The sequence below is a fragment of the Adiantum capillus-veneris genome, chromosome 2 (assembly GCF_014529385.1).
Source record: "Adiantum capillus-veneris isolate H3 chromosome 2, ASM1452938v2, whole genome shotgun sequence".
In the NCBI taxonomy this organism is placed as follows: Eukaryota; Viridiplantae; Streptophyta; class Polypodiopsida; order Polypodiales; family Pteridaceae; genus Adiantum; species Adiantum capillus-veneris.
Window position 1 is genome coordinate 126,929,024 of NC_140932.1, and position 26,296 is coordinate 126,955,319.

At 38.7% G+C, this 26,296-nt stretch overlaps 1 protein-coding gene and 2 pseudogenes across 1 annotated transcript; all 3 read right to left on the bottom strand.

The window, feature by feature from the left end:
• Positions 1-7,353: 7,353 nt before the first annotated feature.
• On the bottom strand, positions 7,354-8,601 carry LOC147463574 (G-type lectin S-receptor-like serine/threonine-protein kinase SD2-5 pseudogene; annotated as a pseudogene).
• Positions 8,602-8,907: 306 nt separating this feature from the next.
• Positions 8,908-10,297, bottom strand: LOC147463575 (G-type lectin S-receptor-like serine/threonine-protein kinase At5g35370; annotated as a pseudogene).
• A 3,121-nt stretch (positions 10,298-13,418) lies between these two features.
• Positions 13,419-14,172, bottom strand: LOC147463576 (tRNase Z TRZ1-like). Its single transcript, XM_086489653.1, has 4 exons — positions 14,065-14,172; positions 13,824-13,982; positions 13,670-13,744; positions 13,419-13,592 (listed from the first exon to the last, which is right to left on the bottom strand). Exons 1-4 carry the CDS (start codon positions 14,170-14,172, stop codon positions 13,419-13,421), a joined length of 516 nt encoding a protein of 171 aa, XP_086345779.1.
• Between the last annotated feature and the right edge of the window lie 12,124 nt (positions 14,173-26,296).

A 26,296-nucleotide genomic window follows, 5' to 3' on the forward strand; every position in this document is an offset into this window, starting at 1 on the left:
TACTTGTGAACACTCAATTCTTGTGCAGAGGGTAACGTGCGACAGAGAAGATGTACGTGTAGTTTTTATGTTTGCAGAGGGTTAAAACAAGTAGTAAAGCTATATAGGTGTTAATAAAGTAAGGCAGTATATTTAGTTGAAAGTTAGGGTTTTTGGACAGCAGGAAAAATAGCATGAATAATTTTTAAAAATAGGCTTCAAAGAATCACCCCTTATTTTACTGCGAGCAGTGAAGATCTTGAAAAATAGTAATTTTGTAACAATAGCCACTTGAACATATCAAGCTATTTTTGCTTAAGTCGATGCACGGCTCAAAAAAAATCTTATGAGGTATAGTCTCCAAATCTGGATGGTTGCAGAAAAAATACTCATAGTACCAACATTTCAAGAGAGACTATTATAGGTAGGACGGCCAATTGGGTAAGTTTCTAGGAGAAACATATGTCGAGAAAACAAAGGTGAGTTAATGTGTTATGGGATACCAGTAAGAGTTGGCAAGTAATGTGGGCTTTTTGTACGGATAGTCACTAGGTAGAGGTTGCTATGTGGGTCTATATGAGACAAGCGTATTATACTTCAGAGTGCACTGTAACAGACTTGAGCAATTTTTAAGAGTTTAAATCAACAATTTACAAGTTTCTTCAATAATTTGTCTTAAGCTGTGTCTTATACTTTATGATCTATGACTTATAATCAAGATCAGGTATTAGCAATAACCATTTCTCATCTACAGCAGTCAAATGAGTCCATCAGGAGAAACACCATACTCCGTTATGAGTGTCTTCTATTCCCTCTATTAGGAACTTTGGTTGCGCAGACAAAATGGTGGACATATCAAAATAGAGTGACTTGAGTGACCCTTTGGTGTCGAGAACACTTCAGGAACAATATCTGTCTGGTGATGGTAAAGGAAGCCCTGGGCTTAGGGACACATTATTATTATGTGGAACATTTAATGAAGCGTGGATTTTCTGAACGGTTATATTTGCTAGTGCAGTTTCTACCACATCGTAAGATATTTTTGTATCCCATTTTGGCCTACCCCTAAGAGGATATTTTAACCACTCATCCCAAACCATGGAGTTTAGTGTAATTTTAGCCAACCGTATCTTACCTTTTGCTGAGCGTTCAAACATGTGTTATTATTGTGACAGCTGCTTGTGTGATCATATAATGGATGGGAGAATTGAGATGTAAAGGTGAAGACAAAGGGTTTTATTGAATCTAAGCCATGCTCTTTCTATCAATTTATGTAGTGAAGCAAGAGAAAGGACTCATGCAAATTGTGTGTGTGTGTGTGTGTGTGTGTGTGTGTGTGTGTGTGTGTGTGTGTGTGTGTGTGTGTGTGTGTGTAAAGAGAGAGAGAGAGAGAGAGAGAGAGAGAGAGGGAACTTCTTTGTTATACAAACTTTGCGTTATCAAACCCTAGATGCAAAAATTACATAAATTATTCTTTGTTTACACACTTGCATTGCCTCTCTTCACACAAATTCAATCATAGCACTTTTGTATGTTGTCTTTGTCCACACACTTTCATCCCCTCTATTCAAACACCTTTTGGCATTTGTCTTGTGAATGCTAAAAGTTGTAAGTTATTTGTTTGCAGGTAGTATGCTACTATACTCCAAAATATTGTCAGCCTTTTGACCCACATTCATCTATACTATATATGAAGCAGCGTAAATTTTTTGAAGAAGGAGAAAGCATCCATGTGTCATTCACTGCTTCACTTGAAAGAAAATCTTACAAAATGTCTCATTGTTATGAAGCTTGGATTTGTGAACCTTTTGAACTTTCAACACTCGACCTATCGAGTAAAAATAAAAAGAAGGTTTGCCTCTACTTTTCCTTTTGAAAGCCAATTGAAGGGTGGCTCAATTTTGCTTTTGGAAAGCCAATGCCCATAAAAGTTAAGAATGTAATAAATTGTTCTTATGGACACTAGCAAAATTTTGTGAGTTTACTTCAGGAAAACTTGGAATCTAGCTAAGATTTTTCAATTGATTTTTCAATTAATACACTAAACTCCAATTTTAATCCAATATGGATCTTGAGTAGCCTTAAAATGGAGGGTGCACATGCGTATGTGCATAGGTGGGTGTGTGTGTGTGTGTGTGTGTGTGTGTGTGTGTGTGTGTGTGTGTGTGTGAGAGAGAGAGAGAGAGAGAGAGAGAGAGAGAGAAAGAGAGGTCTTAAAAAGAGTGCCAAATCTTTTTTCCTTGATCGAAATAATTTTAAAGTAAATCTATCTATTCTATTTCTTTATGGAATTCTCAAGCTCTTAGCCATGCCACACGTAAAACAATAGAGCACCTCTCGAATGTGTGCACACGCGTAGTCAATTTATGGTAGCAGAAGCTTGGAGAAGCTGATGCAATTCTGTGGCCTTCCTGGAGAAAGAGAGAGACAAAGACAGAGAGATGTGGCATTAAGTCGGATTGTAAAGAGCAATAGCTTAGGTAGGAACCATCCAGACACTAGGTGCTCTCTCTCGTGAGCCTAGCCAGTGCTCATGTAGGTGATCCATCCTGTGTGAGTCGAGCAAGCAATCCTAGGGGTGGGAAATGGACATTCACTGGTGTCGAGAGTGGTAGGGCTGGTCATCATATTGTCAGCTACCCTATTTTTTGGCTTGGCAGCGTGCAATAGGGTGAGTGACATGTCATCATGTCAGCTCCCTTTGTTTACCCACGGGATGCAGCTCTTCACTTAGCTAGCTTGAATATGTAGCCAAAGTGTATTGCCAATTGAGTAGAGAGAGAGAGAGAGAGAGAGAGAGAGAATTTTATTGATGTGTGTGTGGGTATGAAGTCGTGAGTGTGTGATGGGAGAGAGAGATAGGGAGATAGAGAAAGAATTTCATTAAGGTGTGTGTGGGTGTAAGGGGTCGTCTGTGTATGTGGAGAGAGAGAGAGAGAGAGAGAGAGAGAGAGAGAGTAAGCTAGGTGCGTCCATGCTTTGCACCTCTGCCTTTTCCAGAGATGGAGATGCGTGATCTATTCTGCAAGAGAGGTTAATTCAAGGGGTGTTCTTATTTTAAAAATGCTTTTGGAAAGCATTGTGTTGTGAGTACTCGATGTAGCAACAACATCAATAAACGGCAAGTAGTCAACAATGATAATTACAGAAGAGGTAAGCCTTTAACCTATTGGATTAAGTCTTCAAGGAAGTCAATTGCTAGCATCACCACAAGAATGCACAACACTCATTCTTTAATTCCCTGAGAGCCCCTCCAGAGATTGTACCTTTCAGCTACCAATCAATTTGATTTATTGTTTCTATAGATTCATACCAATTTCAACTATTTTGTAATGGTTTTTCTTGATTTTTGAAGGTGCTGCTTACCTTCACACCTCTCCTCTCTCCCATCACACTTGGGCAATGTCTTCTCTGGCACACCAAAGAGCTAGGGATATACTATTGGCATACCCTTATTTACATGCCTAGAGTGTCATTGAAGCCAAGTAGGATGCCGACACCCACCAGAACACCAAAAAAGAAAACAGTAAAGGCTAGAGTGAGAAGGGTTGGAGCGGCATAATAGCACCATGGACAAACTTTACTCACAAAATCTAGATATTTCACCAAATACAAAAATTGAAGCAAAGAAGAAAGAGCCTTGGAGAGGCTAAATATAAGTCCATGGACACCACTAGAGAGAGAGAGAGAGAGAGAGAGAGAGAGAGAGAGAGAGATTAGATAGATAGAGAAGGTTGAAGCTTTGTTTCACCAAAGGCTTTGGGAGGCGTATGTGGAACCAATGTATCAAGGGTTGAAAACACCATTCTGAAACCTTCGTGCTACATCTCCCATGGAACCTGCTAAAGGCTCTTTTACTATACCTACAACAACAATACCATGCATTTTTTGATACTATTATAGATTTAAAAATCCCTATTCATACCTCAACTTCAACTTGATGTTCTACTACAATATCTGCTATCTACAGTAGATCATTCTAGAGATGATCACCTCTTGGGATCTAAAACTTAAAGCCACCCAAAAAAAATAAAATCCAAGGATGATGACACTCCATTGTTCAAGAATCTTGGGCCTTTTGCCTCCTCTTTCTTTTTTAATCACAATCCAGTATCCTAACTTTTGCACAAGTAGACGCATAGTTCTATTGCATGGCCATACCACAAAACGAGGGAGAGACAAAGAGAGAAGAGAGTTCTTTTCTTTCGTTAAAAAATTGCAAGAGACCCTATAGGTCTATCAACAACAAGTCATCAAGTCAAGACGTGTAACTCAAAAGAAAATTGAGAGAACCAATCTATCGCACTTAGTTTAGAGAGAGAGAGGAAGAGAGAGATCATATTGTCTCTTCAAATATCAAGTATGATCTATGTAGCCAAATGAAACATATCACATACATTTTTGAGCTGATAAGAGACTTTCAGACTTCCAAGGGCATATTGTGCATAAACTAAGGGGCTCAGCACACTAATGCCTTATCTCGCACCAAAGAGTGTGGGAGATGAGCCAGATTGTTGCCATGATGTGGATTACAAATAAGGGGATATGTTCATGTGTGTATGGGTACGTGGGGGGGGGGGGGGGGGGGGGGGGGGGGGGGGGGGGGGAGAGAGAGAGAGAGAGAGAGAGAGAGAGAGAGAGAGAGAGAGAGAGAGAGATTCCATACAACAATAAGAGAAAAAAGAAGAAGAGGGGAAATTTTTAATGTCAAAAGAGCAATCCAAAGAGACCTCAAAGCTTGAGGAGATAAGATGTGAATTCAAAATGGTGATACTCAATGTGGATATTAAAAAAGTGGATACTCCATGTGGATACCAAAAAGCTAGGTTTGCTCTTAGCCACCGCGGCAATGCGCGGGTCACATACTAGTGATCAATAATGTGAGGATAAACATCATTGATCATAGGCTGAGTTCCCTTGATATATCAAAACAATAAGCTTTTTCTACAACCCTTGAGGCTACTTCAACTTATACTAAACAAGCAAACAAGCATGGAAACATTTATGGGGCCGGTAAAAAAGTGAATGAGCATTATCGACATCCTCCTAGGTGCTTTGTACAACTCATGGACATGCTATAAGAGAATAAATTGACCACTCTATAGGAAAATGGAATTGGTAAAGTATTACTTTATTCCAACTAATGCATACTCTTTGGAATATATTCAAACAAGGTGAAAATTCACTATGGCCTAGATAAGGCTATTGACAAGAAATTCCTTAAAAAAAAGCTTCTTTGAGAAAAATAGAAAGTGACACTATTATTTTTAAACATGTAGTGTCACAATACAATATTATGTTTTTTTGAAACAAGGTGAGGAGGCACAAAGTCCTGCTAAGTTAAGGAGAGATGAGAGAGTGTAAGTCTAAATACGTGCCTACAATCTCATGAAATTTTTGAAATGTTTTAATATAAAATTATATTATCTATTATATACATATATAATCACAAATGGTTTGTATATTATGAAGGGCTCCACTCAAATATTGTGAAAGGTGCATATTGCACATCTACATTTTGAAGCAAAAAAAAAAGAGAAGAAAGTAAAATAAAAATAATGAAACAAAAAAATTATTTTTTTTATTAAAAAATATAAATTTAATAAATATAAAAATAATAAAACAAATTAATAAAATAAATCTTTATGAAGTCTTTAAATAAAAAAGGATCCTTTATCAATTACATCATGGGATAGAACTCTTATGAATACACTTTTTAATCCAAAAAGGTGAATCCAACTTTAGAAAATGGCATTTTAAATACATGATTTCTTTCATTCACACAAACTTTTAAGGCTCTTTGGAGACACTTGTCAAGCAATTGGGGACACTTATCAAGCAAGGAAAATTGAACTACCTTCACCCATAGTGCACTAAGGCCTTTGGCAAGCCAAAAAGGATAACAATAAACTATTTACATTACAATATATTTTAAAGGCATAAAATTTAATGTTTGACACAAAACTCAATGCCCCTCTGTAAAGACAAAGAGATACACAAATGTCAACACCTCTCACAAGGCCCTATAAAAAATAATTTAAAATTATCATTAGCTTGACATGTGGCATTAATCGACAAGCTTTTTCCAATGGTCTAGATTTGCACCCAAAAATCCACCCTTCACTAAGGACTCCTTTATGTAGTCCAAAAATGTGCTTGCTAAAGTTAGATAATTGAGAAATTTGTGTCTAAGAACAGCTAACCTATAAAAGAAAAGAAAAGGAAGGAAAGTGTGATTTATGTGCCGAAGGGAGAGCAAAACAAGGTGAAGAATCACGATGGCCTGCTAAGGAAATGTAATGCAAAAGTAGATGAGGGTTGTTTGTAGAATTTATTTTTTTACAACAAACATTTTGAAAGGTTGTAGAGGGGAAAAGAAGAAATTATGTACCAAAATTTAGGTGCAGTGCAAGTTCGATCTCCACTGTCGGATCACCACTTAAACTAGGGGGAACTAGAGAGTAAACTAGAGTAGTGTACTCTTGCCATTCAAACATGGACATGTGACATGCAATAGCCGGTGGAAGGCTTTCGCATCCAGGACCACTTTTGTGGGACGCGAGGACGGTGAACTAGGGGTAAACTAGGGACGTCATTTTTTGCCCCTTTGGAGAATGGGACATGATCTGGGGCCGTTGATCCCTAATGGGACAACCCATGTGTGCAAGGGGATCGATCCGTGTAAGATACTATCATGCAAGGCTGGCACCCATCTAGACCATAAAGATGAGCGTGACATTGGACAGAGGACTTCCAAGTATGCACCTATACAGGAGCTCAACATACCTTCGTCCAGTATCACAAGCATTAAAATACAACAATATGCTTCATTTCTTGCCCCATGGATCAAAAAGGAAAATCTTCGATTAAAATTTTTATATATATTTACATGCTGATTATCCCTTATTTATTGAAGTGTGCTAGTGTGCTGTCACAATCCAATTATGCTTACTATCCAATAGCACAAGAGCTGAGTTTGTCAAACAAGCATATATATGGTACAACCTTGGTGCTATAAACCCATTTCAAATATCAAGGTCAACACTACAAAACTTTGTTTGGTGGTTCAAAGCAAAGCTTTCTGCATGTTACTAGTTTGGAAAAATTCCAATAGTTACGGCATCCCCTAGCTTCCCATATACACAATGCTTGATAATCTTGCAAACATCGTTAATAGGACTGCAGTTCTCTTGGAAAACTATTGCATCAAATATGGTAATACTGAAGAGTACCAAAACCTTGCTAATTTTTAGAACAACCTTATCTGAAAATTAGGTCCTCTAATCACAATTAGAGGGTTGATGAATCAGTTGTAGATCCGTATTTACCTGATGGGTGATTCTTTTAATCGACTGCATGCAAACACTAAGGTCATCAGTAAACCAAAGAGGCGACAGCAGGTGAGGTTGATGTGGATGTAACGGTTGAGCCAAAGAAGAATCATGAGGCCCAACGAAGAAAGGGTATTGTGACCTCACTGCTGGCAAACCTATGCATTTCAAAGGCCTTGGCCGAGAACTGCAAAGATACATAAGCTTCGCTAGCAGGGGACGGAATTAGTGGCGGTGGTGGTAGGGATACATCCACAAGACCCTATAGCATTTGCACCACACGGCTCATGGCAGGCTGCAGGGTGGGATCCTCTTGCAAGCACCAAAATGCCACCATCAAGGCTCGTTTTGCTGAGCGATCCTTTTCCTCTACTATGGCCTCATCCAATATTTCCTTTGCCCTACCCTCGCCTCTTGATGTCATATTATAGAGTGCCCATTTTGGCATATATCCCCATCTTGACTCCGACATACCCTCAAAATTTCACCGCCCCGATAGCAACTCCAACAGTGTAACTCCATAGCTGTATACAACTACTTTTCTATTATATGACCCACCGTTCTTAGCCACGCTGGTGCCATATAACCTCTTGTGCCCCGCGCAATCATCTCCACAACATCCTGTTGCCGACTCATAACTCTGCCAACCCAAATCCGATAGCTTTGCAACTCCATCATCATCCACAAGAATGTTCTCAGGTTTTATGTCACAATGTATGATGCAATCAGAATTACCCTCATGAATGTAAGCTAAGCCCCTTGCCACACCTATAGCAATGGCAAGCCTCTCTACCCAAGAGAGTTTTGTATACTTTGAGCCCTCTTTAGGAAACAAAAGCGCATCTAGAGACCCTCTGCCAATGTGCTCATACACGAGAAGCCTGTGGTGCCTCTCCAAGAAAAACCCCCTGAGCCTCACCAAATTCAGGTGCCTAACCATCCCAATGGTGGCCACCTCCACATGGAACTCTTTCTTGCCCTAGCTAATGCCTTCCAATTGTTTTACTATGATTTTGGTCCCATCAGCAAGGATTCCTTCATAGACCGACCCAAATGACCCACCTCCCATCCTGTGTGTGAAGTTCTCTATTGAATTCTTGAGTTCCCTGTAGGAATACCTCGGTGGTAGCCTCGGTACCGCTTCCAACAAAAATGCTTCCTCTTTTGCATGAGCCACTTCCATTTTATGCCTTACAAACCACCACAAACCTATGTAGAATACAATCACCACAACTTGAACGCATACACCCAATACAAAGACTAAAACAAGGAGAATCTTCTCAAACTGCATTAAGGTATCAAAAATGAAACTACTTAACAAGTCACATAAGAAGCTACATAGCAAGTAGCTTTTATTATACCTTCATAAGGTCTGAACTTACTTACGGATTATAGGAGAGATTAAAACACACATGCACAAATGAATGTACCAAATTCAAACACTACCACCCATTATTTGTCCATAACAGCCCTATAAAGGCTCCTCAACCACCTTATTAACACAAGAACGTGACACGATCATCTACTTTTATTATGTGAAAATGTAGATACCTGGCAGTTCAGCAACATGGAGATGTCCAAGACATTTATAGAGATGATCTTTCCACCCCAAAAAAAAAAAAAAAAAAAAAACTATGCCTCTAGATTACCATAGAAGAACCCCAAACAAGAGTTGTTCTTGGTACATAAAGCGTTGCATTCATCTAGAGATAAGCCACTAACTATATTTGAGGAAATTTCTATCGCAAAGTAGGAAGCTGACGTAATTTTCAAAAAATCATTATTGTGCTGGTGTTGCAAACAAGGCCTCTTGGCGACACACATCCGTTGAGAGTTGCGAGAAGTTTGAATGTGCGTGCGCATGTGCAACCTTGCCCCAAGATACATAGCCCATATGACCCACAATCGTTTAGAAGAGCACAAGCCTCTTCAATCACTTGCATTTGAGAAACCCACTTTGAGCTGGAATTATCATTTTGAAACAGCCTCATGTTCCCATCTAAGCCAAGAAGAAATCTCTACAATATGAAGGGCCCCCCACCACCACCGTTGTTGGTATTCCCTCTACTTCCCAATATGTTACCATCTATGTCAAATATGGATATGCTAGCATTAGCAATCTCTGCATAAGCAAGCTCTGTGTTGTTGCTTGATGGCCTTAGCTCCCAGTAAGGCTCAGAACTCTCATAATTAACATAGTGACAAGCTTGTGAGCTTCCATAGCCAAGACACTCCTCCCTATAGAGGGAAACCCATTCCTTGCAGAATTCAGCAATCTTTTTCCGACAGGCAGCTTTTGAGTGGAGAGTAGGGTATATGAGGGGTGATCAAAGGATTGCCAAACAACATCATTTGAGGCGTCGAGCAAGACAAAGTTGCCATTATTTTTGAGTTCCATGGTTTGAACATGTTCTATAGTGGTGGAGGTGTGCCAGACAAGAAAATTGGATCCATTTGGTCCACCTAACTACAGAGATGACGAGATGTGGAGATGCCGCCAAGGTTATCGTACTGGCCGGGGTAATTGTCTCTGTAGGTATACTAGACAAGGGTAGAGCTTACCAAGTGGACGATCCCGAGGCTATGGGCGTTTGATTAGCCGGGCAGGTTTCTAAATTTAAGCTGGAAGGTAGCATTTGGGGAGACGAGGATGTTGATGAGGGAAGTCTACAGCCAGTAGTCAGAGCTTGCAATTGTGAAGTTGGTGTTGAGTTGGGCACTGGATGTGAGGTTGGAAGCAGCATCGCCCACCACGGCATAAGATATTATCCCATGAGGCATTCAATGCGCAGCATGCGATGTAACAAATAACAAGCCACGCCTCTTGTAGCTGTGTGTAGCATACGCCGTGAAAGATGCCGCACACGAGCATACCAGCACGCGGAAAAGATCACCTCACCCTCCTTCATAAAAGCAGAGCCTGCCTTCATCGACATGTTGCAGAGGAAGCATGCCTGCATCGGCCTGGCCCAAAAGGAACTTGCAATTAGAAAAACCCTAAGTTTAATGCCTCTGCATACACGTGGCACTCATCCTCACCATCGAAAACCAACGGCTCCAAATTTGCACGCTTTCTCCACCAGCCCCCTATGGCCTTTGCATGCCAAAAACAAGTCAATCGATTGGCATAGGGTAAACGCACCATATTAAGGACACCAAGAATAAAATCCATAGATCTTGTTGTGCGATTCAAATTTTGGAGCGCAAGATGATGCAATCGAGAGATGATTTGAAGCGCTATTAGCAGCAGTTTTCATTAGTGGTCGCGGTGCACCCATTGCATAGCTATGGCAGCTTTTCAAAAATGTCGTGTAAAAGTTTTGTAGACTAATAGGCAGGGACGAACCTGAGCCAAAAGAAGTTCAGCTGCACATGAGGGCTGAACCATGGTGCCCGCTAATCAACTAAAGGTACATCAGCCTAACCGTCCCACTACTCAAGCAACGATGCTCATTAGCTGGAACTTTACTATATTAGATGTTTATCCCTCTTTAGGGGCATGTCCACTTATGGGGCCCATGCTCTCAAATGAAAGGCCTTTTTATGAAATGGAATCGAGCCAATCGGTTGAAATGGAGCCCATGCTCTTAAATGAAAGAACTCTTTTTATGAAATTGATTGGCATGCTCTTAAAGGAAAGGACGAAAAGATTGTGTGTGACCCAATTTTCAAGGGTCCTCTTTAAAGAAAGAGGTACACAAATGTCAACATCTTTTTACAAAAACCTTAAAAAAATATTAAAAAACAAGAAGATTGTACATGTGTCCTCCATCCGATCTACTTGCATCCACGGTCCACAATTTGCACCAAAAATCCACTCACCCCACTATCGCCTTCTATAGGCCAAAATGCAAAGAGAGAGAGAGAGAGAGAGAGAGAGAGAGAGAGAGAGAGAGAGATGGTTGAAGAATGAGAATAACATCATCATGTGTTGAGAAAAACAAGGTGATAGGTCACTTTCAGTGTTAGGATTTGACGCCCTTCTTCCCTTCTTTGACTCTTGAGCCCTTCGTATGAAGGCCACTTTGAGGCAACACCGGTGTTTTGAAGGGAGAAGGCAAAATATGCCCATCCTCATGGAAGGATGCTAATCCCACTCTCCTGTTATTAGAAGGGCAACCCTTAGGAGAGCCCTTCCTGGACTTGAACTGAGGTCAAGGCCCACCAAAGGTAGGAGTGGAGACTTTTGCATACACATTCGTATTTTACATATTGACAGGAATTAAAAGTAGATGAGGAGGATTGGGGTGTGTGGTTAAGCCATTCATAATTTGGTAATTTCCTAAATTCTAATGGAAAATGGGCCAGTGGCCATTGTTAAGTTCTAACTTAACCTAATGGAAATGGGCGACTCAGTGCTCACCCAAAATTTTGAACGAGCCAGACTCCAGAGCCATGGCACGAGCACCGCGAGTGTAACTCTTGCTCCTAGCCTCTCTGTGTAGGTGTCTGTAGGGATTTGGAAAGATATCGAGTGTCGATGGTCATAAGGGGCCAACTTCATCCCCACACACAGCAAAGGAACTGCATCAAAAGAGGGGAAAGAAATCTGGGATTTGCTACGTCAACGCATGAGAGAGTCGGAAGGTCTTTTGACAACACGAAGACTCGCAGAGACTTGCGAGCAACCTTCAGACTCTTCTCAGGCTCTCAGTCTGCTGCCCCCTATTAAGCTTCAGCCTGAAGCAGGTATTGTGGTCGTGGTTGTGGTGGTCTTCCTGCTGATTATTGGTGTGGTCATCTACGCTTTTCGATAGAAACAAAGAGCTGAGAAATCCGAATTAATTAGCAAGCCATTTGGTAATCTGCTTTCATAGTACCTTCCATTAGCAAGGTATGCCTAAGCCTTATTTTAAATATGTCTAGATGTGGCACAGTTTGTTCCTTATGTATGGAAAATGGATGCCTTGATGTTCAATTTGCATTTGTACAAATGAATGTTGCTACGACTCCTTGCTGGCCTTTGTCTTGAACAAGTATTTGGTAGTGCTGAAAAATGCTTATTTTTTAAGTTTTTTGTGTTGTGTAAGGGGACATTTTTTACTCTTCTGTCATTGGAAGGGCAATGTTAAATTTTTCCCTTCTATCCAGAAGGGCATACTTCTTACATACCTGTCTTTTGACATTTTGAGTTGCCTGTCAAATCCTAACACTGGTCACTTCGACATTTTAAAACAATTTAATGAAATGGACTCGTACAAGACTCTTAAATGAAAAGAATCGTTTGCAAACTAAATATCAAAGAAAATTTCAATCATTTAATAATATAATTCACATCAAAGGTACAGAAATTGACTCTGACAAGGCCTAAAGTTGACAGGTATAGTATAAACAAATTTTGATGGGTATTTTTTCAAGTTCCCTTTCATGTCCTTTGTATAAATTGACATGTATACATACATATACAAAAGAAACTTGAAAAAAAAAATAATGGTTCACATGTACAAACACATATGTGCACGCGCACGCACACGCGCACACACACACACACACACACACACACACACACACATATATATATATATATATATATATATATATATATATATATACACACACACACACACACACACACACATTAAAAAATGACAAGGAATTCATGCACATTCTAGGATGTCATACAACAAGATGTTTTTTTAACCCTTCACAAGAAAACAGTCATCAATTTTAGGCCTCGTTTATTTTTTGGAGAAAAGTAGAATTGAGTTAACTGACAGAGAAATAAAGCTTGTACAAAGGACCCTCACAAAAGGGGAGGGTCATCCCTAGTAAAAGGTCAGAAATCAACATCTGCCATCTTGTACCTACAAGAGGTCTCGCTTCTTTAGTAAGGCTTGTTTAGAAAAACATTACACCAATCTACAAAGAAAATGGCAGGTACCTTTGGTCATGTTGATGCTTGTATCAACATTCATGGAAGTTGAATTTTATTGATGATTCTTTTTTTCTGAAGAACTGAACAAAAGAGGATAATTTTTTTATGTCCACATCACTTTTTGTCTTTCTAAAACAAGCTTTAGTGAAGAAGAGAGTTAGGTATACATTTGACATGACATATTGACAGGTAAACTTTCTTTGATATTTTAGTTTGTAAGAGACTAAATCCGGCTAGTTAAATTTAAATCCGGCTGTGAGATAACTAAATTTAAATCCGGCTGTGAGATAACTAAAGACATTTAATTGTACCTCAACACCAGAGTCCTTGAGGTTCTTGATATCCTTGCCAGGAAGCCCAAGGTATTCAGCTTTAAGCTTGTGTCTCACTGAATAGATAAGGTAGCCCTAGAAAAGACCTCCATGTTTGAAATGACCCCCAATATTATTCCAACAAACGTAATTAGTGTGATCAGTTCACAAACCTGGCTTGGTATAACATGGTATGTCTTGAATGCCTTAGCCCTGAGGCCTTTGCCCATGTCGTATGTCTCTCCAACCTGCAATAATAAAGAGAAGGGATAAGAAAATTCCAGGTACTTCTTGAAAGCTCTTCAAGGATATGGTGGGCATACCTACATCCAAACCTATAAGATTATGCTTTAGTTCTGAGCCATCCAGTTGTTTATAAACTTCGAATAGCTTTTCAACTGTCTCTTTGATGCACTTTGGGACTATAACTGTTGGAGGTTTCATTTTGTATAGGCCCCTAGTTGCAACATACATGGCGACCCCTCCCTACAATAAAGAAAAGCCACATCACAAAAACAAAAAAGCTGTCTTGAATCTCATGAAGATGAATTTCTTGAGGCTTACTTACCTCGCAAAGACACAACTTTACAAGGCGATACACCATCAAAACTAAATGAGAGTCTAAAAGGCTTTTCTTGCAAAAAGCACTACTGTAAATAAAAAATGCAACCTTCATAAAAAGCAGCAACACTGCAAACAGCATTGCTCAAGAGAGACTATCAGTGAGTGCAAGTATTTTTTAAAAATTCATAGAATCCTGTATTTTGGCAAGCTAGTTAGGTACTCTCCTGCACATATAGTTTCACATCCATTAGATGTACAGCTCCACCGCCTTCATCTCTCATACACATGTATACACACCCCCATGACAGTCTATTTTATATGAATCCTTAACCATCCTTACCAAAGGGCCATGTTCACACTTGGCAGGACATAGCTCATGCGCCCATCCTGATGTCTGGGGGCGTAACACAGCAACTACTGCTACTGCCATCTCTAACCTCAACATCGGTTACCACCCCAATTAGCTTAAAGCTGAATACCTTGGGCTTCCTGGCAAGGATATCAAGAACCTCAAGGACTCTGGTGTTGAGGTACAATTAAATGTCTTTAGTTATCTCACAGCCGGATTTAAATTGCCTCATCACCACTAGTTTTATACCAAAATAGCACACTTAAGTGCCTTTTTGCTTTCTAAAGAAACCTTAGTGCTGTGGTGGGTTAGGGAGACTTTCATTGCTTTTAGTGCATGATGAAGACTTACTTTAAATGTTTATTTCACTTTCATTTCATATCCTTGACATGTCTTGATTTTTTTTGCATTCTATTGTTTTAGAATGTTAAATTCTAGTAAATTATATGGACACATATATTTTATTTTATTTTAATTTCACATTTCATTTCACAACCTCACATGGCTTGACTTTTCTTACATTGTATAACTTAATTCTAGTCAATATTCAGGAAAGTCTCTTTTATTAAGTGGCCGTTCATTGAGTTTCTTTCCCACAAAGAAGCAAACTGAAAATACTAGCATAAATTTAAAATTTGCAAAATTTTTGATTTTTTTTCTCACATATTTCACCAGTTTTTCTTCCCTTTACCATGGTTTGCAACCAAGTTTTTAACCAAGTAGTCTCCATTTTCAACCGGCTCAAGGCTAAGCTAAGGCAATCCTTTTTTGAACATTGATTCTACTTAAACTCAACCTAATGATTTTATCACGTTCTAATTATTTTAGAAAGCCATCGTGATTTTTTCACTTTTTTTTTTAGGATTTGAATAAAATACTAGGCACATTGAAAACAAATCTTCAAAAATCCTTTAAAGAGCCTTTTCTAATTAAAAAAAGAAAAAAAGTTTAATAAAAAAAGTTTACTCATATTTTTGAGTCTATCATGATTAACAAATGGACCCATAAATTGTCTCTTATAAAATGGCATGTGATGTTAGTTTTGAAGAATAGGTATCCTATGCTTAGAAAACAAGGTGAAAATTCACTATGGCCTACATAAGGCTAATGAGAAGAATTTCATAATAAGAGCTTCTTTGTGTGAGAGAGAAATACAAAGTGACACTATTATTTTAAAACATGTAATATCACAATAAAATATTGTGTTTTTGAAAAAAAGTATAACAATGAAAAATTCAAATTACAATAATGTTTGACACAATATTCAATGTCTCTCTTTAAAGAGAGGTACACAAATATCAACCTCTCTCAAGGACCTAAGAGAATTTTTTAAAAAAAAGTTTATTATTATGGTCTTTCCATGTGAACTAATCCATTAGCTTCATCCAATGGTCCAGAGATGCACCAAAAACCAACCCTTTACTAAGGCCTACTTATGTAGTTCAAAAATAGTGAAGCCTAGAAAAACAAGTGAAACGGTCACGATGAAACAATAAGAAACTGATAAAATCATTAGGTTGAGTTTAACTAGAATTATATAAGGTGAAACATTGTTCACGAATGTCTCTTTTATTAAGGCAAAGAAGCAAGCTAGAATTTTTTTGAAAATTTAAACTAAGTTCTCACATATTTCACCGATTTTTCTTCCCTTTACCATGGTTTGCTCATATATATATATGTGTGTGTGTGTGTGTGTGTGTGTGTGTGTGTGTGTGTAAAATATAAATAAATAAATATATGTATATATCTATCTATCTATACTATATACGGACAAAACAACTTGACAATATTTAAAGGTTCTTTTGCACTAAATTTCTCTACTATTTGTGCTAGACTTGGGTTTTTTTCTTGCCTTAAGTTGCAATGAATATATAAATCTTAAAATTTAGTGGTGCGATTACACTAAATGTAGGTTTACTTCCATCTCACGTTCAAGTTACAATGAATAACTAAACCTCAAAATCTAATGGTAGGATTACATTAAACCTAAGTTGGCTTCTAGATTTAAAACCGACATATGAAAAAAAAAAAGTCAACTTTCCTGTGTTTCAAGGTTCTTTCCCTAAAATTTGTAGGTTTTCTCATCTTTTGAATCAAAATCAAAATCAAGACTAAAATTTAACATTGAATTTTAAAATTGAGAATGTAGGAATACACAAAACCTATGTTTATTCAAGCAATCAGATACCACTTAGATACATAATGCTTGCCTGCAGTGGAACGACCAAATCCGAGGTGGCAAAGGCCCAAGATGTACAAAAAATCTTGACACTATTTGAAGGTCTTTACAATAGATTTCTCTAGGATTTGGTCGCCTTAAACTTACAATGAATAGCTCTCGATGAGATTACACTAAACCTAGGTTTACTTCTATCTCACCTTCAAGTAATTACAATGAATAGATAAATGTCAAAATTTATCAATAGGATTACACTAACCCTAAGTTTACTTTTAGTTTAAAAATCGACACAGATGGAAAAAATTTAAATTTATGGCAACTTCATTGTGTTTCAATGTTTTTCCCCTAAACTCTATAGGTTTTCTCATCTTCAAATCGCATCGAAATTGAAATCGAACATAAATTTTAGAGGTAGTTGTCAAAATTGAATATATGGGAGTACACAAAACCTATATTTTTTTCAAGCAATCGGATACCCACTCAGATACACAATGCTTCTTCTTGGACACTTGGAAAATGTGCATACGAGAAATTTTAGATGCAACCTACTTTTACTTTACAACAGTAGAGACAACGCCCAGTCGGATCATGTGGATGCATGCGTGCATGCGTGCGTGCATGCGTGTGTGTGTGTGTGTGTGTGTGTATGTGTCTTCATCCTCTCCTCAGGAACCTCCTCTCCCTTCACAAGGAGCGCAATAATTTCAATTGAGAGAGAGAGAGAGAGAGAGAGAGAGAGAGAGAGAGAGAGAGAGAGAGAGAGAGAGGCGCTTAGCAGTGGTGTTTGACTCATTATTGTGGAATTTTGAGATTTTATGGCTTTTGTATACATAAATAAGTAGATTTGTGTAGCTCTTTATGCATGTCTGTGAGTGATCAAGAGCTAAGATATTGTTACAAATTTAAGAGTTGCAGTGGTATTGATAGTGTGCTCTTTTGGTTTGCAACAACATATTGGTCATATACTATAGTTGTTATGTTGATTCAACTTTGATTGTCATGAAAAGCTGATGTTATGATGTTTCTTGGATGGGGTTGAAATGTTCTATTTATAGATGCCACATCAAAGAAGGCATTGGACACTATCTACATTTAGCTGGATACTATAGTTGTTAGGTTGATTCAACTTTGATTGTTATGAAAAGCTTATGTTATGATTTTTCTTGGATGGGGTTGAAATGTTCTATTTATAGATGTCACATCCAAGAAGGCATTGGACACTATCTACATTTAGTTGGATGCTTCATCATCCACCATTTTATATCTATGGTAACATCTAAGTATATCCTTTGTAGAATTTTCAACTTGGTGTCCAAAGTGACAATTTTCTCACGTGGTTGGAGAGGCCCACTCACTACGCACAATGTAATACACATTATTGAAAGCGTGGAAGTTGTTAGGTAAGGAAGCTTGGAAGCTGTTACGTAAGGAACATCATGAAGCACAATGATTTTTTATATTTTTCTTGGTTATTGAACTTATTGTACTTAACCTATTGGCTTGCAGGAATCACTGTTATCGGGATAACATTTTTAAGGAAGTACATGAGTTTTTTGGAGGACTCCAATGATGCTTTCACATCAGTGTGGATATGAATCATAATGTAGGTTTAGCTCGCATGAGGGTTCGCGAGCTCAGAGATCGCTTGCCGACCAATGCATAATACTCTTATAGGGATAGATATGAGAATTGGAGGATTGTATTGTACACCTTGCATGAGGGGCATCATTGTTTTGGTAGGAGCATTCGTTGTGTGGGCCCATGGGTTCTACGAGTACCAAATGCAACATCCCAAAGGTTAACATTTTGAAGTTGCAACAGTTTTGTTAGTTAAGATTCTTTAGAGAGAAATATTAGGTTATTCTTACAAAGACTACTTACAATAATGGAAGTGGATTGTTTCTTTTCTTTTAGTTCCCTCTCTCTCTCTGTCTCTCTCTCCCAAATGTGCGATCTTTTAAATTTATGTTCTAAAGTTGTTATGTTCATTGAATTCTCTATGCACTTTCTGGTGTCGCACAAAGTCGATGTGATATAGATTGATATCATAAAGCATATAAAATCTTATTGCACATAATAAAACATTTAAGATATGGTTGTCACTACCTTGAATTGGATGCATAAAGAATACTAACACATGCTATCCCTTTGAAGAAAGGGGGAGGGAGGGAGGAAGGGTTACCCAAAATTGAATGATACTCTTCTTGACCCCTGCAACGTGCAGGTCACATACTAGTATATAAGTATACAATTTACTAGAATTATGCAAAGTGAAGCTTCACTTTAGCATTCTAAAAGAATAGAATGCAAGAGAAGTCAATCTATGTGAGGATGTGAAATGAAATGTGAAATATAAAGATCCATTAAATATTTAAAAATGAAAATAACATTTAAGACAAGTCCAAATCATCATTGAAAACATTGAAAGTATGCCTAAGTCAACTCTCCTCTTAGGCTTCTTTTAGAAAGCCAAAAATAATATACTTATTGGCTTTCTAAAAGAAGCCTTAATGTTGAGTTGAATCAGGCATACTTTCATTGTTTTCAGTGCCATGATGGAGACTTACCTTAAATGTTATTTTCATTTTAAAATATTAAATGAATCTTTCTATTTCATATGGCTTGACTTCACTTGCATCTATCCTTTTAGAATGCTAAAGTGAAGCTTCACCTTGCATAATTCTAGTAAATTCTATACATATACATACATACACACATACATATATTTAAATATTTTACACACACACACACACACACACACACACACACACACATATATATATATACACACACACCATAGTAAAGAGAAGAAAAAATGGTGAAATATGTGAGAACTTAGTCCAAAAAATCTTACAAATTCAAAAATTTGACTATTATTTCCGGTTTGCTTCTTTGCTTGGAGGAAACTCAATCTCTTACTGAAAGAGATATTCCTTAACAATGCTTTACCTTATATAATTCTAGTTAAACTCAACCTATTGATTTTATCATTTTCTTATTGTTTTAGAAAGCCATCATGACCCTTTCACTTGTTATTCATAGGATACATATTTTTATGAGTTCCACCTAATAGAAAATGACTTTGAAATTGTATTAAATTGTGTATAGTTGTAGTGTCAAATATACAACTTTCATGCATTTACACTTGATCAAAATAAAAACTTTTATTTATATAATTAGATTTCTAAAAGAAGCATTAGAAGAGAGTTGAGTTAGGCATATTTTTAATGTTTTTAGTGAGATTGGGACTTGCGGCATTGATTTTAATGTACTTACTAAAAATCTTTTTTCCTCTTTTTTTTTTTTTTACAAAACTCACATTAGTGAGTGAAATGAATTATAAAGTCAAAACATTCACAAACAATCCTGCTCATACCAAGCCAGGACACCGCATGATTCAAACATACCAACTGACACACCAAAAAACCACAGTCTTGGCTCTTACAAGGAGCCACAACCTTGAAACATCATCAACCATACAAAGCATACCCAAGGCCGAGTAAGCCACCATGACAGGAGGTTGCCAAAATGACTCGCCATGTCCACCAAGCCCAAAGGACCACCAGATATAATTAGCATAACATTGCCGTAGAGGCAGGGCTTAAGTCCCCAACACCATCCAAATAATCGGGTTGCCACCATGTTGATAACCCTGCCACGACCATCATCATGTCCTAGCCAAGACGCTCAAAAGATGAAATTCGTAAACTCGAAGGATCTGCAGTCACAAAATCTCCAAACCACAAGCTCAAACCAGCACAACCCAAATAGGCTATTGAGGGGAGTCTTGAACCTTCAGGTTGCGGATTGGCGATGCCACCAAGATCACCAAACCTGTCACCTCTGAAGATCCCGTTGTCAAGCCAACCACCAAAAGCAGATCGCAAGATAGGGTAGTGTTCTCCTCCATAAAGAAGGGGGTGTTTCCAATCTCGAGTTCCAAAAAGATTTCAGGTCGATGTGGCCTCCCCCAAAGGTGGGTAATAGCCGGCAAGGGTCCCCATCCTCAAAGACACCCTCGATTGTCACGATCGACATCCGCGCTAGCTCTGGAAAAATTCCCATCCCCTGGACAGATCGCTCAAAACCCTCCTGGTTCATGCGCGCTTGCTAGAGCTGGCGACAGGGCAACAAAGCTAGGGCACAGTGCAGTAGAGCCTCTTAACTTCAACAACCTCTAGTCACCTTGTTATTTCACTTTTCATTTCACAACTTGATATGGCTTGACCTTTGTTGCATTCTATTATTTTAGAAGGCCAAAGTGAACCTTCACCTTGTTTCCCCGTTGTGTCATGCTATATAGGCATGCATGATTTTCAAGCAATACTTACAATGATATCCATAGTGAAAAATCTTTTGTTTCACATGAAAAACATTAGCTATTTAAATGAGCATAGTTTGACTTTTTTTTTTGTCAATATCAATGATTCATAGCAAATTCCTCAAGTAGAACCCATTGGAGCATCTATAATCTCGTTTGCATGTTTGTTTAAATCACAAAATTTAAAAATGCAAATCAATTATATGATTCACGTAAGATTGGATCTTAGATTGATAAGTTTTAACTTACATATCACTTTAAAAATTAAAAGGTATTCATAATGGCTTCAAAAAAAATTAAAAGGTATTCCAAACTCGAAGATTCCCTTAGCAACAACAAAAACGATGTGCTAGTCTATAGTATCTAGCAATGGGCAATGATGAAGCACGTAGATTTGCAATAATATCAGCTGGGAAGGATGGTACAACATTGAGAGAGAGAGAGAGAGAGAGAAAGAGGACACTCTAAAGATAAGAAAACGCTAAAGAAAAATAAAGGAAAAGAAAAACACAAATATACCAATGTGAAAGTGACCATCTCTTTATGTGGACACAAAAGGTCTTTTGACTTTCCACCTTCGTATGTCTTTTTACTTTTCGCCTTCATCGTCTTTCTACTTTTCACCTCCATTTGTCTTTTCATTTCCTAAACTCACCCTTCACTTAGGCACTTAATATGTTTTGAAAGAATTTTTATTTTTCTGAGATTGGGGAGACCTAATCACTTTGGATCGTAGCTTTGTACTAAAACCCATTGATTCTTTGATATGACCTTTGTAAGACCACGCACCATAAAAAAACCACGCTTTAAGAATAACTAGTGTGTGACCCACACGTTGTTGCGGCCAAGAAAGCATGGCCATTGGGTCACACAAATACACATCTCTAGGTGTGTGTGCGTGTGTGTGCACAAGCGAGCAAGGTGTACTTTAGTCCCTACAATTACTCCAAGAAGATAGCAATTCCCTCTCTCTTTCTTATTAGGTCTTGAGATCAAGACTCGTTGATATATGTTTGGATTGTTCTTATGGATACAAAAAATTCTCTTATTTTTCCTTCCACCCTCTCTCTCTCTCTCTCTCTCTCTCTCTCTCTCTCTCTCTCACACACACACACACACACACACACACATAAAGTTTTGAGATTAATATTTTTTGAGTAGATCTATGGGATCTCTCTCAGTGAATAAGAAAAGAAACCATAGTAACCTTTGAATGTGGTGGATTGGTTATCATAGTTCCCTCTTAAATACCAAGTCTTAAGTTCAAGACTTGTCAGATAGAGCTTTGAGGTCTCTTGATGTGCTTCTATGACATGAAAGCTTCTCTCTCTATCTCTTTCTCTCTCTCTCTCTCTCTCTCTCCCTCTCTCTCTCTCTCTCTCTCTCTCTCTCTCTCTCTCTCTCACACACACACACACGCATGCACATGCGTGTTCATACACACACACAAAATTTTGAGTTCTAGACTTGTTGGCTAGATGTTTGGGATCTCTCTCAATGAGTAAGAAAAAGAAACTATGATAACCTTTGAGTGTGGTAGATTGGTTATCACGTTACCCTCTTAAATACTAGGTCTTAAGTTAAAAACTTGTTAGATAGAGATTTGAGGTCTCTTCCTGTGTTCCTTTGACATTAAAACCTCTCTCTCTCTCTCTCTCTCTCTCTCTCTCTCTCTCTCTCTCTCTCTATATATATATATATATATATATATATGTGTGTGTGTGTGTGTGTGTGTGTGTGTGTGTGTGTGTGTAGCTTTAAGTCTTGGCCAAGTGGATCTTTGAAGTCTGTTGGAATTCTTTTCTTTGGTGGGTTGGAACTCTCTCTCTCTCTCTCTCTCTCTCTCTCTCTCTCTCTCTCTCCATGGAAACGTGCAACGCTAGAATGACTTGAAGCTCTTAAAGACAAACTATCAAAGTAGAGTCACCCATCAAATTTGAGGACTAGAGTTTCTTTATGGCCTTCAGAAGGAAAAGTAGAGTCGCCTCCAGGGCTCCTCTCTCTCTCTCTCTCTCTCTCTCTCTCTCTCTCTCTCTCTCTCACACACACACACACACACACATAGTTTGATTATATATATAGAACAAAAAATATATATTTTTTATTTTATACACAGATTCCTTGATTAAACATTCTCAAGTTGAAAATCGAATTAGTCGGTGTTTTTTCTTTTTTACGGAGAGTAACCCTCCTCCTTCTAAACATCCCATGGGAATCCACCCCTTAGGAGATTTTTTTGCAAAGGTAGTGGCTTTCATTACCTTAAACATCATGACCGGTGGCTCTCTCTGTCCCCCTTAACTACACTACAACTTGTAGAAGCGTATGCTAACACCTACATTGGCTCTCTCTCCCTCTCAACTCCCCATATGTAAGCAAGAGTAGCCATAGAGGCAGCTTGAGAGGCAGTAGCTACTGAGTCTTGATCCTGGGGTGCCTTCACCTTGAACATTCCAGGAGGTGCTATATAAGGTGAGGGAGCTATGGCCCCTCACTTAGTCTGTGTGTATTTTTTCTCTCTACGTGTGTATTTTAAGGAGAGGTGTGAGGGCTTTTTTATGCTAAGCAGCTATGAAGGTTGTTGAGATACCATCTCAGCTCGATACTCACCTTGATAATAGTACCTTGATGACATACATTAATGGTTTTTCCTTCATGGAAGTTAGGTTATTTTCTACAAAATTGCACAGTCATCGACTGGCTATACCTAGGGTTTTTTTATATTTTTTTGTGATTGCATAAGTGTGCTAGAATTAATTGATTAAACATGGATGGGGGAAAAAATTATGTCTTGAAGTACATATTTTTTGATGATGATAGTTGGAACTAATTGTGCTGATTACTTTTGGGTTTTTTTTTTTGTTATTTTAGGGTAATTAGTTTCTTGTGAAAAAAGGCTTTTTTGATAGCTTGTACAACGCTTGTAAATCATTTTGGATAAGGATGTTTTGGTAACCCATGCACAACCAGTGTAGTGATGCTTGATGTGGCAATATTTGGATAGAGAAAAATGGGGGATCTTATACTTCATATTGTTGTTTGTTTGGCCTAGAGTTGAGGTTGTTTACTCTGTATCAGACGCTTGGAAATATATGCATACTACTGCGTAGTGTAAAGGGGTTTTGTCTTCCCTTATGCCATTTTTGGGATTGTTACACTTGCAAAGGATCTCACTTGTTAGCTTATACAACATGACGCTGAAAGTGCTAGTGTCAGGGGATAATTTTGCGAAAGGTGAGTCGGGAAGGCACCGGGCCCCTGGCTGTGAGAGGTGTGGGGAAAAGAGGTGCAGCAGGCACAATTAACAAAACAGAGCTCAAAACAAACGATTCTCTTAATTCCAGTTAATCAACAGTAATCATCATTAATCAATCGTTAATGGAGGCTTAATGCTCCTTACAAGATGAAACCTGGCTTAATCCAAGTGCTAAACAAGAAAATTATCAATGACCTGATTTGTACTGCCTTCTGCTTCTTCCCGCTAAGGCATAGGACTTTCTTCTTCCAACGGCCGTATGATGTGGCTTCTGCTTCCCGATTCGAATGGCTAACGGCTTAGAGCAGGTTTAGGATGGCTAATGGAGGTTAAGTTTGAGGATTTAAATGGCTAATCAAGCTTAGAATAGGATTATGATGGATTATGGAGGTTAAGTTTGAGAAATTGAATGGCTAATCAAGCTTGAAAGCTTTGGCTTGGCTTAAGGATTAGGCATAGAATTAGAAGCTCGAGATTAGGCTAAGCTTAATTTTTAATGAGATCAAGGGCTTTGGAAAGCTTTGCTTAAGAGATTAAGATTCGGCTTTCGTAAGCTTATGGCGATCCCTCTTAAGCTTGGTTAATAAGTGCTTAAGAGCTTTGGCTTGCCTTCCTTCTGAAGAGAGAGTTTTTGAAAAGTGGAGAGAGCTTAAGAGGGAGTCGTCCTATCCTTATATAGGTTGCATGCCTCTTTTCTATATTTGGCCTACCCATTAGTGACATCGGTAATGGGTAGCCACTCTTATGACGTGGCAAGCTTCGGATTTGACCAGCACCGTTTGTGGTGGAAACAACACCAAAACTACTCGCGCCGGCGCTCTGAGCACTTTTCGTTTCTGCAGCGAGCGAGCTCAAGCACCATAGCGCCCAACGCGATGCCATCTCCCTCCTCCTCGCTGCCCACGCTCTGTTCTGCCCGCCATGCTTCTTTTTCCTTCACTTCACATTAGAAAAAACCTTGAATGGGCGGGCTTGGTTGGCTTGGACGGGCACCCTTTTTAGTTAAATGAGCGGCCCCTTTTAAGTTAGATGGCGGCCCTTTTTCCTTAGTAAGGCAGGCGCCCCTTTTGATTAAGGTTATTAGCCAAGTTTGCCCATTGGCGGCCATCATTTGGTCCTAGTGGGCGTCCGAAACTCCTCATGGATTCACATTGGGCATACATACCAACCATGCAATGTTGCAAAAGACTTCATGTCCGGAACACATGTTGGCCAAGGCATTGCCAAGCACGACAACTTCCTTCAGCAGTCCTTGACTAACAATATTGTCGAGAATGTTAATGCCCTTATTAGTTTCTTATTAGTGCAATTACGCCTCCAAGATGCAAGCATAAGTGATTGCTTTGGCCTGAGAGCACTCCCTTCGCACTCGCTGAAAATAGCCCGAAGCTTCTAACCACATCCGTGTTTGGCATTTCTCGCAATTATTGCATTCCAAAACCTAGATAAAGCTCAAAAATTCCCAAATAGCACTCCGACCACCAAGCCGACCAGACTGGTACGGAACCGGCCCCTAGTGCATCTTAAACGGTCAATAACTTGACAACCGTAAATCTGATCATTGATCTGAAAAGATCGACACGCTCCTCAGAGTGAGCACCTCATGCTCGTACATTCATTTCAATTATGTCACCTTAGCTGCAGTTGTCCAATTTGGTATGGATCTTCAATTGGCTTGAACTTTAAACTGCCATAACTTCTTCGCCGTAGCTCCAATCGACGAACCGTAAAGACAAGCCGGTACAGCACATCAAGCACTACAATTCTAGGTCACAATATCCCATCCGTTTCCACTTCAAGCATAACACTTTTTAGCATCATTAAGGCATGTTTTGGCCCTTTCAGCCGCATTTGACATACATTCAGCATTGAACTTGGCATGTTACCGGGCATTAATCACTGTTCATTAAACATATAAGCTTCAAACAAACTTGATGTGCATTTTCTTGACATCTTTCTTAGCATGGGAGCGGAGCTACATGACATCCACCCCCTCTAAACCTGCACAGCCTCCGGTCTGCCAATGCACTTAATCAGCTTCATTAAAATTATCATCAGACATATCATCTGATGTATACATAACATGATCCTCTGGAGGCGGATCTGAATGTGAATCTTCAAGAAAAATCTC